The sequence below is a fragment of the Sus scrofa genome, chromosome 13 (genome assembly GCF_054392235.1).
Source record: "Sus scrofa isolate SSC_HxYL_T2T_F1_AM1 chromosome 13, Sscrofa_HxYL_maternal_Yorkshire_Landrace_v2.0, whole genome shotgun sequence".
Classification (NCBI taxonomy): domain Eukaryota; kingdom Metazoa; phylum Chordata; class Mammalia; order Artiodactyla; family Suidae; genus Sus; species Sus scrofa.
Window position 1 is genome coordinate 211,446,634 of NC_139395.1, and position 13,715 is coordinate 211,460,348.

Below are 13,715 nucleotides of genomic sequence, written 5' to 3' on the forward strand. Positions count from 1 at the left end.
TGCCACAGCTGCAGCTTAGGTCACAACTACGGCTTGGATCTGATCCCTGGCCTGGGAACTCCATATGTTGCAGGGCAACCAAAAAAGGGGGGAAAAAAGTCCTTCCTAATATGTAAAACTCAGTTGTATGGATGCCAAAGGTACCAGGGTGGCAGGAGGCTGCAATTGGGTTTCCGCAGTAAGAGGTGCTGGCTCTCCTTTGGAGAGGAAGGCTTGTCACAGGGCTCCCTCCCAGCTGAGGGGCGGCTTGCTCTTCTGAGGGGGTCGGGGGCACAGCTGCCACCTGAGCTCAGGTTTCCAGATCTTTAAGAACCTGCTTCTTTCCACTTTCATCTTGAGCGGGGCGGTGCGGAAGCAGCACCCTTTCCTAAGGAGAAAGAAAGAGGAAGCGGACTTGGCTGGAGCATCCGCTTCTGTTCTGATTCTTGCCCTTTTCTCTACTGACTTTTGTCATTTCTAATGCACCCTGGTTTTGCGGTCAACCCAGAATCACCCTTCAGTTAGTAGGTCACACCTCCAGGCATAAGGGGTCTGCCTAAGAGAGGCTGTAGGTAATTACAGGTTCCGGGTAATACTTGAAAAACTTGTTGAAAAGACAGCAATGGTATAGGAATGGCATTTAGACAAACATAAGGGATAATAAATGTTTAAAAAAATTTTATTGGAGTATAGTTAGTTGGCTTACAACGTTGTGTCAGTTTCAGGTGTCCATAGAGTGAATCAGTCATACATATACAAATAGCCATTCTTTTTCAGATTCTTTTCCCATATAGCTTATTAAAGAATATTGAGTAGATTAAGAGATAATAATTTTTAAAATTTTGCACTGCCACCCTAATGCAACTGTTCTCATTGGAGTTTTTTTGCATTTTGTTTGTATTCTGTTTTCAGGGGTTTGTCTGTCTGTCTGTCTGTTTTTTGCTTTGTTTTCTAGGGCCGCCCCCACAGTATATGGAGCTTCCCGGGCTAGGAGTCGAATCAGAGCTATAACTGCTGGTCTGCGCCACAGCCACAGCAACTTGGATCCAAGCTGCATCTGTGACCTACACCAGAGCTCACAGCAACGCCGGATCCTTAACCCACTGAACGAGGCCAGGGATCGAACCCACATCCTTATGGATACTAGTCAGATTCATTTCTGCTGGGCCACAGTGGGAACTCCTCTTCTTGGGGGTTTTTTTGTTTTGTTGTTGTTTTTTTTTTTTTGCACTTGGTTTCTGCCTCTGGGGCCCAGCATCTCCCAAGACGCTGGTGACCTGGGTTCCCTGGTGGGTGACAGGTTGGCGACACACATGGAATGGTCTCAGGAACACATCTGCGGAGGCACCCTGGGTCCTTTCAACAAACATTCAGGCTTCTGTCTCAAACCCTTCCTTGCTGGGGCCCAGATACTTCAGAACCGCCCTGTGGCTCGGCCCAGACAATGCATTCAAACACACACTCCAGCTCACACATACACTCGCATGCACACTCTCACACACAGCGCACACACATAGACTCTCACGCATGCGTGCTATCACATCCACACGCACTATTATACAGGTACACATGGTCTGCATGTAGTCACACATGTACACAATCACAAACCCCCGCAAGGAAGCCCAAACGTTGCAGAACAAGCTCACACCCCCTCCCCCACCCACCCCCCCGTCCCTGCCCCCACCCCCACTTCCCAGGAATTCTCACCAACTCCAGCCCCACTCAAGAGACTCAGGAAAATCACTTCTCAGGAAGGTCCCCGTGTTCTTAGTGACATCCCGCCAGGGCTAAATCTCTAAAATGACCATGCCCTGGCTGTGTCTTTGGCCATGCCCTTGGCCTCGCCCTTGACCGCCTTAGCTTTGCCTTCTTTTTCTCTTCTGTCCATGTACTGCCACAGTCTCTCCTTTTCTGTATGTTAGAAATTTTTCATAATAAAAAGCTGGGCAGGACTAGCCTCGTGAAGAAGTGAAAAGGCCCTTGCGAAATTGGCAAGACGTGCCAAACCAGTGCCAGGACTGCTTCGTTTCTGTGTGGGGCAGTTAGGGCCATTTGCTAATTTCATTTCAGCAAACACTTATTAAGCACTTGCTGTGCACAGGCGTGGACCGGGTTTTGGCTGTGCAAACTCACATCTTGGGGAGGATTCCTGGATGGTGGCTCTGCCTTGGACATTTTCCAATGTCCCTTCATCCAGCGAGTGTTTCCTAACACCTTTTTTTTTGTTTCTCTTTTTGTCTGTTGTCTTTTTAGGGCTGCACCGGAGGCATATGGAGGTTCCCAGGCTAGGGGTCCAACCGGAGCTGCAGCTGTTGGCCTACACCATAGCCACAGCAACGTGGGATCCAAGCTTCGTCTGCGACCTACACCACAGTTCACGGCAACGCCGGATCCTTAACCCACTGAGTGAGGTTAGGGATGGAACCCACAACCTCATGGTTCCTAGTCGGGTTTGATAACCACTGAGCCACAACGGGAATTCCACCCTAATATCTTCACCCGGCAGGTTGCTTCTCATCCTTTAGATTCTAGACTAAATATCACCTTTCTCGAGAAAGACTGTTATCTGTCCCAGAAAACATTGGAAGAAGGCCCCTGGGCCCGTGGTACTAAGCCGGAAGCCGAGAGGAGGGCTTGACCTTGGCCCGGGTTCAGGGAGGGCTTTCCTGGCAGATTGTGATGAACTGCAGGGGTGAGGTGAGGGCACAGAAAGATCACTCCTTAGAGAAGCTGCAGCTGGAGGGTGCACAGGGCTGGAGGGAGCAAAAAGGAGCACTAGGCAGAGAGCTGGAGCAGGATCCAGGGCCCTGACAGCCAGGGAAGGGGGCGGAGCCTGCCTGTAGGGTAGCATTTAAGCAGGAAGGGTCCTGGGTAGCATCACAAAGCCCCTTCTGGCTGCCCCAGGCATAACAGATGAAGAGGGGCAGAGCCCTTGTATCTGCATCTGTTTGAGCTGCTATAACAAAATACCGCAAATTAGGTGGCTTCTCATCAACGGAAATTTATTTCTCTCAATTCTGGAGGCTGAGAAGGCTGGGATCAAGGTGCCCACGGATGTGGTCTCTGCTGAGGGCCCGCTTCCCTATAGACGGCTGTCTTTTTACTCTGACTACACTTGGCAGACGGGCAAAAGGAATCTCTCCAGGGTTTCTTTTCTAAATGTTTGAATCCCATTCAAGAGGGCTGCACCCTTGTGACCTAAGCGCCTCCGAAAGGTCCCACCTCCCTAAAACCATCAGGCGAGCATTAGGATTTCAGCATATGCATTTTACCGTGACACAGGCATTCAGACCAGAGCCCCTCTTGTGACCGGGACATGGGTGGCCCGAGGCACTGCAATTTGGGAGGCAGCTCCTATTGCTGCTCTGAAATAGAGGTGGAAGTGAGGTTGTCCCCACGCCATCCTGCCTCTTTTTCTGCCATCCTCTCGCCTCAGGCACTCCTCCATCACCCCAGTTCCAGCCCCTGGTGACACTCTAATTGTCCAAAGGCCCCCCTGCAGCACCAGGAATGCGTGGACCCAGCGGTTACAGTGAGAGCCAGGCACACCCATCTCTTCCCACCCCTGCCTGTGTGCCATGAAATCTGCCAGGGAAGAAGTATTTACACCAGGGAAATTGGCAAAGGCTACAGGGCTTGCTTTTATGTTTGTTTTTTGGAAAGTGTTTTACCAGAAAATTCTCACTAGAACCTTCTTTTCCCTGACCTTGTGCCATGCTTCATCTCCTCCCTAAATCTCATCCCTTTGGAGATTTTTAGTTTCAGCAGGGCTTTGAATTTAAACAGCTCTGTGTTCATAGTCCTGTCTGTTGTGTAGCTGCTGTGTGACCTTGGGAACCGTCCGAGGCCCCATAACTCAATTACGAAATGAAGATAATACGCTTTCTGCATAGGTCTGTTGTAAAGACTCTAAAAATACCATGCTCTAGGTAAAATGCTTAGCACAGGCTCAGCAACTGGTAGTTCTTATTCCAATAGGCAAATTAAAGTAGTTCTTGTTGAAGATCTGAATGACTGGGAGTTCCTGTTGTGGCTCAGCAGTAACAAACCCTCGTATCCATGAGGTCGCAGGTTCGATCCCTGGCCTCACTCAATGGGTAAAGGATCCGGCTTTGTCCTGAGCCACAGTGTAGGTCACAGACATGCCTCGGATCTGATGTTGTTGTGACTGTGGCACAGGCCAGCAGCTGTCGCTCCAACTCAACCCCTACCTTGAGAACTTCCATATGCCATGGGTGTGACCCTATAAAGAAAAAAAAAAGACGTGAATGATTGAAGGCAGTGATAAATTCCAACGGATGGGTTGAAAGGGCTGTGGTCTGCCCTGGGTGCGGGCAATAGCGGCATACACTGTCAGCTGAGTGCACAGTAAAACACAATACAAACCCAATTAAAAACACAATAAAAGTAACTAAATGTGTCTGCATGTTATCATTGCCAGGCACTGGCAGTTGTAAGTAATGTCGGGAATAACATATTTTCATCAGGGCAGATCACTCCCTCCGCCCATCTTCAAAAGACCACTGCTGATGTGCATAAACATCTGTGCATTTTTTTTCTTCCTTTTAGGGCCACACCCTCAGCATATGGAGGTTCCCAGGCAAGGGACTGAATCAGAGCTGCAGCTGCTTAGCCTACAGCACAGCCACAGCAACTCGGGATCCAAGCCGCATCTGCGACCTATGCCACAGCTGGCAGCAAGGCCGGATCCTTAACCCCCTGAGCAAGGCCAGGGATCAAACCTGCACCCTCACAGAGACTAGTTGGGTTCTTAATCCGCTGAGCCACCCCAGGAACTCCTGTCTGTGTGTTACTAAAGAGGATTGAATCACACACATAGTCCTTTAATTAGGACAGAGAATTTGTTGCTCTTGTCCTTCAAGCAGAGTCATGGTTCCAAACCCAGAGGGATATTGGCGCCTCCTTTCTGGAAGGCTGTCCATCCCTTTTCTAATCGAGACAGTTGAGCACTCTGACTCAGCTCTAAAACAAATTCTAGCTTCTCTAAGAAAAGCAGCAATGAGGTTAAGAGTCCCCTTGTTCTTAGAACCTAGAAATGTCACTTTTTTTTTAATTTGATAATGATTTTTATTTTTTCCATTATAGCTGGTTTACAGTGTTCTGTCAATTTTCTACTGCACAGCAGGGTGACCCAGGTACACATACATGTATGCATTCTTTTTTCTCACATTATCATGCTGCATCATAAGTGACTAGATATAGTTCCCAGGGCTATACAGCAGGATCTCATTGCTTATCCATTCCAGATGCAATAGCTTGCATCTGTTAACCCCAAATTCCCAATCCATCCAGCCCCCTCCCCCTCCCCCTTGGCAACCACAAGTCTGATCTCCATGTCCGTGATTTTCCTTAGAAATGTCCTTCTTGGAGTTCCCGTTGTGGCACTGCGGAAATGAATCCAACTGGGAACCATGAGGTTGCGGGTTCGATCCTTGGCCTCGCTCAGTGGGTTAAGGATCCAGCATTTCTGTGAGCTGTGGTGTAGGTCACGGACGTGGCTTGGATCTGGTGTTGCTATAGCTCTGGTGTAGGCTGGTGGCTACAGCTCCGATTAGACCCCTAGCCTGGGAACCTCCATATGCCACGAGTGAGGCCCTGAAAAGACAAAAGATAAGAAAAGAAAGAAAGAAAAGAAAGAAAGAAAGAAAGAAAGAAATGTCACTCGTAAGTGACAGTGAATTAGTACCTTCCCAAGGAACCGATCAACTCAACATCATACCGCAGTAACCCCCAAGCAAAGACCATGACACAGGTGCCTCCATTCCAGGAGATGCTTTGCCTGTGATCTGGGGACAGGAATCACTGGAGGCCTTACGGGGGAGTGTTGTGTTACTCTGGCTGCGTTTGGCTGGACCACGGCTACCTGTAAAGAATGGTTCTTGATCAGGCAGATGGGAGCTACTGAGTGCATTTCATGACATGCCTTTAAAAAACAAAACAGGAGTTCCCATCGTGGCGCAGTGGTTAACGAATACGACTAGGAGCCATGAGGTTGGGTTCACTCCCTGGCCTTGCTGAGTGGGTTAACGATCTGGCGTTGCTGTGAGCCGTGGTGTAGGTTGCAGATGAGGCTCGGGATCTGGCGTAGGCCGGAAGCTATAGCTCCCATTCAACCCCTAGCCTGGGAACCTCCATATGCTGTGGGAGCGGCCCAAGAAATAGCAAAAAGACAAAAAAAAACAAAAACAAAACAAAGCAAAACTCTTCTTATTTTTAAAAATTCTGATAAGAAGGAAAGAGAGAAGGAAAGAAACCATTCCTGTTCAGAAGTTTCCGGTTGACTGAGATAAGGCTTGGTTTTTCTGTCCTGCCTTCTCCCCCTCCTTTTTGGTGAGCTCTGCCAATGGAGGGCATTCTTAGCATTTTTGGTATTCTTCTTGTTGGAAGGGCGCTGGAGCTCTTTTGGTGTGTCTACCCAGGCCCTCTGTTCTCCATCAAAGGCCGTCGTTCATGCTGGACCTTTGAAGTCAGGCAGTATTTCGGTGTTGGTGGGATTTAGTGTTTAGTCATCAAAAGCACTGAAAAAAAAAACATCCCATACCCGTGCGGATATGACTCACCGAAATCAAACCCGCCTATGTCAAGGTCAGACTCAGTGTTCTTTTTATTTAGCAAAAGAAAACAAAGCTTTTCTTGGCTCTAAGTTTAAACTGTTAAGATTCCAGTTAGCGGGTCAAGGGCATCCTAAACATTTGCTGAGTCATCTTTCACCTTGCCCTCCTCTGAGGCTTCCTCAGGTGTGTTCACAGGCTAGAGAGGAGGGGGAGTTGGTGAGCATCTCTCAGTGGGTTTCTGCCCTGCGTCTTTTGTTAATGAATCTTCCCACTGTCAGGTTTGAAAGAAACGTTGCCAAAGTTTTCCGGCCCCAGAGCTGATGATCATCTTGAGATCTGAAAACTCTTTCCTGCAGTTCAAAAGTTTGGCCTCAGAGTTCCCGTCGTGGCGCAGTGGTTAACGAATCTGACTAGGAACCATGAGGTTGCGGGTTCGGTCCCTGCCCTTGGTCAGTGGGTTAACGATCCGGCGTTGCTGTGAGCTGTGGTGTAGGTTTGGCCTCCCTGCTGCTCCTCTGTTTTTAGGGAGAAGGCATGAGGATTTATAAGTTACCAAAAGATGGAGTTTACATTTGGAAATTATTTTCTTACTGTTTTTTGTTTTTTGTTTTTGTTTTGTTTTGGTTTTTTTTTTTTTTTTTTTTGGTCTTTTTAGGGCTGCGCTCGCAGCATATGGAGGTTCCCAGGCTAGGGGTCTAATCGGAGCTGTAGCCGCTGGCCTACACCACAGCCACAGCAACATGGGATCCGAGCTGCATCTGTGACCTACACCACGGCTCACGGCAACGCGGGATCCTTGACCTCATGGTTCCCAGTCAGATTTGTTTCCACTTCGCCGCTATGGGAACTCCTCATATATTTTAAGTGTGAGATTTAAGCATCAGCAAGTCCAAGATCTGAAGGTCCCACCAGCCACCTTTGCCTTGGTGTTTACCACTCATAATTTCTTCTTCAGGGAATTTCAAACTGTTTTTGTTTGTTTGTTTGTTTGTTTAGGGCTGCACCCTCAGCGTCTGGAAGTTCCTAGGCTAGGAGTTGAATCAGAGCTGTAGCTGCCGGCCTACACCTTCCAGCTTCCAGCAACGCTGGATCCTTAACCCACTGAGCGAGGCCAGGGATCGAATCCTCATAGATACTAGTCAGGTTCATTATTACTGAGCCACAGCAGGAACTCCTCAAACTGGTTGAATTGCAACCCAGAGTAAAAAAAAACATTTTACGTTTTGGACCAACATAACATACACACAACTGAAAAAAAAAATCTTTTCAGTTATAAAAAGTGTGCATCCTTATTTTGTGTGAGGTAGTTTGATGTTTTCCAAGCTATTCTTTATTTTTTAAAAATCCTGGTCACAACTCATGAAATAAATTTTATGACCTATTAATGGGCCTCGAATGACAATTAGACTACTTTCGTGTAAGGGATCAGCCTGCACCTCCAATCCAGGAAAGAAAAGTGGAACTAAAATATGAGTGGAGGGAGTTCCTGTTGTGGCTCAGAGGGTTATGAACCCCACTAGTATCCAAGAGGCTGCGGGTTTGATCCCTGGCCTCGCTCAGTGGGTTAAGGATTCGGTGTTGCTGTGAGCTGTGGTGTAGGTCGAAGACATGACTCAGATTCTGAGTTGCAGTGGCCGTGGTGTAGGCCGGCAGCTGCAGCTCTGATTCGATCCCTAGCCTCTGAACTTCCATATACTGCAGGTGTGGCCCTAAAAAGACAAAAAAAAAAAAAAAAAAAAAAAAAAAAATCCAACTGCAGCAGCTCAGGTGCCTGTGGAAGCAAAGGTTCAATCCCTGGCCTGGTGGGTTAAAGGATCTGGCATTGCTGCAGCTGTGGCTTGGATTCAGTCCCTAGCCTGGGAACTTCCATATGCCATGGGTGCTGCCATAAAAATGAAATTAAACAAAAGCAGACCCCCCAAACCCAGTAAACTATATTTTCCTCAGGGTGCATTTATAATGTCAATTCTTTATGACGTTTCAAAGGGAAATGTCACTGTGGTACATGGATTAAACAAATAAACTTTCCCTAAATACTTAGGGAATATGCTATGAGCTGGCTGGAATCTTCCTGTTCCAGGACACATGACAGCCCAGGTGCTGGTTCTTCCTGGATCGCCTGACTTAGGGCCAGCTTTTCACACTTCTCCAAAGAGGGGTCCTTCACAGACATGGTGCCTTGTTTTATTTTGTTTTGTCCCCCCTCCCCCAGAAAGGAAATAAATTACTTTCCTATCATTTCTCTCTGTGTAAATACACAAATGGGTGGCTGGAACATTATGAAGTTGGGTGATGAGGTTTAGCTGGACTCTCTCTGAGGTTCATCTTCTCTCGGTAATTCCTGGTCTTTACCTGTGTGCGTCCCAAGATGACACTTGAGAAAAGGCTCCTTTCAATTATGGAATGTGTGACCTCAAGTGGGGAGAGAGAGGAACTTCCTCGGTGGCCAGGTCCGTCCCAGGACCTAGCCCAGCGAGCCCAGCCATCGTCATCTGAGCATCTCTCCTCCTCCGTTTGGTCCTTAGTGTAATTGCAGGGTCTTTGCACTTGTCCACAGATTGTTTCCAACTGCCTCCTGCAGAGGGATGCTAGGGTCAGAGAGCCTGTGGCAGGCAGGACCATCCTGTGTCCTTCCCTGGGAGGTGGGGGGCAAGCCCCATGGGGATGGGACGGGTCCAGGATGGGGGCGTGCCTGCTGATTCCTCCTGAGGGAAGCTGATGGTGCCGCCGATTTTTGTTTCTGCTTCAGATGAACTGAAAAACAAAACTGTGTGTGAAGACCACGAGCTGAAACTGCACTGCCACGAATCTAAGTATCTCAACATCTACTCTGCGACCTACGGCCGGAGGACCCAGGAGAGGGATGTCTGCTCCTCAGAAGCTGGGCGGCTCCCCCCCTTCGGTACGTGTTTTTATGTGACTGTTATCAGGATGCTGTCGGAGAGATTAGGTCTCTGGCTCCCCCAGGAAAGACGTCACGCGATGGCTGGGACCTGGATCAGAAGGAAAGTCAAGGGCAGGGGACAACCACCCATATCAGGGTCCTGCCTCCTTCTGCCTCGTATTCCCAAATCCTGTAGGAGTTCCCTGGTGGCTCAGTGGTTTAAGGATTCAGCGTCGTCGCTGCTGTGGCTCAGGTTACTGCTCTGGTGTGGGTTCTATCCCTGGCTCCAGGAACTTCTGCTTGCCACAGATGTGCCAAAAAAAAACCCATCTGTTGTTGTTAATCTATGCTGAGTAGTTATTGAGTGCCTGCTGTTTGCAGGGCCCATTCTAGGTATGTTGCTCAGTGACCAACACAGAGTCCACGTGGAGCTGGCCTTCCAGCAGTGGATGAGGAGGCAATGAGAAAGCAGATAATAACTGAGCTAATATCGCATTGCAGGTGCAGATATGCATCCAGAGAAAAGCGCGTGGGGAAGGGAGGGAAGGAAGGCACAGTCGTATGGAGCGATGGGTGTGCTGAGCAGAGACTCGGGGGAGGAGAGGCTGCAGATACCTGGGGAAGGTGGCTGAATGGAAAGAAGGTCCCTAAAGCTGTGGCAAGGGTTAAGAAGAGCTCAGGGAGTTGTTCTTCTTAGAAGTCTGCAGTTTGGAGCCAAGAGATGATGGCCACGATATGCCCGAAAACGCCACCCTTCAGAGTCACCCTCTATTATTATTATTATTATTTTGTCTTTTTGCCTTTTCTAGGGCCGCTCCCACGGCATATGGAGGTTCCCAGGCTAGGGGTCTAATCAGAGCTGTAGCTGCCACCCTACGCCGGAGCCACAGCAATGCCAGATCCGAGTCATGTCTGCAACCTACACCCAGCTCACGGCAATGCCAGATCCTTAACCCACTGAGGGAGGCCAGGGATCGAACCCGCAACCTCATGGTTCCTAGTCGGATTCATTAACCACTGAGCCATGATGGGAACTCCACCCTGTATTATTATTAGTCAGGGTTCTCCAGAGAAACAGAACCAAGAAGATAGATAGATAGATAGATAGATAGATAGATAGATAGATAGATAGATATACACACACACTTTTTCCATGTATAGAAAGAGAGACGGATTTTAAAGAATTGGCTCACACAATTATGGGGGCTGGCAAGTTTGAAATCCATGGGACAGGCTGGCAGTCTGAAAACTCTGGTAAGCGTTGATGATCAGTCTTGAGTCTGAATGCCATAGGACACCAGGCTGGAAACCTTGGCAGAAGTTCTCCGTTGCAGCCTAGAGAAAAAGCCCTTTTGCAGAGAACCTCAGTCTTTGCTTTAAGGCCTTCCATGGATTGGTTGAGGTCCGTTCTCGTTATGGAGGATGCTCTGCTTTGCTCAACACCTACTGATGGAGGACTTCCCGTTGTGGCGCAGCAGAAATGAATCTGACTAGTAACCATGAGGTTGCAGGTTCGATCCCTGGCCTTGCTCCATGGGCTAAGGATCTGGTGTTGCCGTGAGCTGTGGTGGAGGTCACAGACATGGCTCGAATCCTGCATTGCTGTGGCTGAAGTGTCGGCCAGCAGCTGCAGCTCCAATTTGACCCCTAGCCTAGGAACCTCCATATGCTGTGGGTGCAGCCATAAAAAGCAAAAAAAAAAAAAAAAAAAGTCTTCTGATTGAATGTGGGTCATATCTTTTTTTTTAAGTTGAAGTACAGTTGATTTACAGTGTTTTAGGTGTATGGCAAAGTGATTCAGTTATACATATACATATATTTTTTCAGACTCTTTTCCATTATGGGTTATCACAAGATACTGAATATAATTCCCTGTGCAAATTCCGGGTCCTTGTTGCTTATCTCTCATATATATAGTAGTGTGTATCTGTTAATCCCACATTCCAAATTTTTCCCTCCCCTTCTTCCTCTTTGGTGACCGTAAATTTGTTTTCTATGTCTCATGTTAGTGATATCTTAAAAATACCTTCACAACATCTAGACTGGTGTCTCACTAAACCGCTGGGCACTGTAGCCTAGCCACAATGACATATGAAATTAACCATCACATACCCTAATCTGCGGTGGTGAAACCGTCTGACCTCCACTTGCCATATTACCAGAGAGAGCAGACTCGTTTGTGAAACACCCCAAGAAGTTATGCTTTATTCATCCAGTCTGTAGTGAGCTCCTTAATGGGCTAAATTGCTACAATTGCTCTGTGAATCCCATGTGAAATTAAACATTGCCTTTAACAAGAAGTTCATGTGTTAAGTAATCTCTTGGATCTAGGGAGCAAAAAAAAAAGGAACATAAAGTGACCCAGCTACATAGGCCAACTCTCAGATAAGACTAGAGAGAGAGGAGTTCCCCTTGTGGCTCAGCGGTAATGAACCTGACTAGTGTCCATGAGGATGTGGGTTTTTGATCCCTGCCTCTGCTCACTAGATTAAGGATCCAGCACTGCTGCAAGCTATGGTGTAGGTTGCAGACATGGCTCAGATCCCATGTTGCTATGGCTGTGGTATAGACTGGCATACCATTTTGACCCCTAGCCTGGGAACTTCGCTATGCTGAGGGTGCAGCCCTAAAAAGACAAAAAAAAAAAAAAAAAAAAAAAAGGCTAGAGAGAGAACCACTTCCCAAGGAACCGGTGTCATGCATCCCCAAGGCTCCTCGCCCCAGCATTCATGGAAGGAAAGTTCTTCCATCAGCATGCTGGAGGGATGTCTGAAGGGCAGCTCAGGCAAACCGCAGAAGCAGGCATCCAGCCGCTCTTAATTAGCTCCCGTCTTAATAAGCTTGGCTGCCACGTGGGGAGAGAGGCACTTGCGAGGGTGGTTCCTGCTGCCCATCCCTTTCCAGTGCTCCAGCCAGTGACCTGTGAGGTTGGAAGCTCCATTTTCCCTCTCGTGTAACATCTGCATGCTCAGAATGTCTCCACTCCCTCCTCCCTTGTTCCTGCAGCTGCGTTAGGTCAAGGGACCATTGCTGGGTCATCACCGGTGTCCCCCTGTCCTTAGACACACTTTCTCCCTGCAGTGGCTGGAGGCAGCCTTCTAAGAGGCAGATCCGATCACTCTTCTCCTGAGCATCCTGCGGGACTCCTTGTGTTACCTGGTTTGCTTAGCTGGACAAGGCATTGTTGATGTTCTGATCTCTTTCTACAGAGAGGGACCCCACTTCTTAATATCAGGGTGTGGCGCCCTATTTCTCGGGCTCCCTGAATCTAGCTTAGCCACGTGTGTTTTGGGAGACAGCCGAAAATAACTTCTATTTCAGTGGATCTTTTGAGCAGACATTGGTCAGCCAGGTGGGTAGATCTGATCTGTTTGTAGGCTGAATGACCAACAGCCATTCGATGTGTAGGTCACTGTCTGAGGTTACTGGGAAATTGGATGGGAGTTAGTCCCCACCCCACCCCCATTGCATATGGAAGTTCCTGGGCTAGGGGTCGAATCAGAGCTGCGGCCACAGCAACACCAGATCCAACCTGCATGTGTGACCGACGTTACTTGCAGCAATGCCAGGTCCTTAACCCACTGATCAAGGCCAGGGATTGAACCCACATCCTCATGGACACTACGTCATGTTCTTAACCCACTGAGCCACAACAGGAACTCCGGGAGTTAGGTTTAAAGGGAAAGTCATTAGCCAAAGAAAACATTAGCAGATGCCATGGCTGAAAGACAGGTTTCCATAGAGAGTTCGAGAAATCCTCAGGTCACCAGGCTGTTCTGATGCCATAAATAAGCCTTGTTGACTCGGGAAAGGTCTGTGCATGGGAGACTGGGCCCTTTGCTTGGCAATCCTGATTTAAAAGCTTGAATCCCGGCCAAGTTGCAGGGCAAAAGCAGCCTGCCCGCCCCTCTGCCCACTGTCCCTTGAGGACCCATGAGGCTGAGGATCAGGCACTTCCCTGCATTCACGAACTGCCGTCCACATGCTGGAAGCTCTCTGGCCCTGAGCTCTGCAGGGCACAGGGGCTCAAAGGGAAAAAGGGGGGGTCCTCGAGTGAACCCCTTCATCTCAGCATCTTGAATGCCCATTCACCACGTGTGCAGAGATATGAACCACAGGCTGCCTGTGCTGATGAATCCTCTTCGTCTAACCAAAGGCTAAGAAACAGTCCACTCCTTGGCCCAGGTCAACTGGACGTGAAGGCTTAAAACTGCACTTGGGGAGTTCCCGTCGTGGCGCTGCGGAAACGAATCCGACTAGGAACCATGAGATTGCGG

General features: G+C 48.6%; 1 protein-coding gene across 4 annotated transcripts in view; it reads left to right on the forward strand.

Annotated features, from left to right (window-relative positions):
- The window catches only part of EVA1C (eva-1 homolog C), a 103,615-nt gene that overhangs the window by 44,042 nt on the left and 45,858 nt on the right, over positions 1-13,715 (forward strand). For 3 of the 4 annotated variants that reach the window (XM_084991940.1, XM_021070917.2, XM_021070919.2), the window contains exon 4: positions 9,304-9,456. In XM_084991940.1, the coding sequence (XP_084848066.1) occupies positions 9,304-9,456 (153 nt within the window). The remainder of the gene's footprint in view (positions 1-9,303; positions 9,457-13,715) is intronic. The other variant, XM_021070918.2, reaches the window with a different exon arrangement.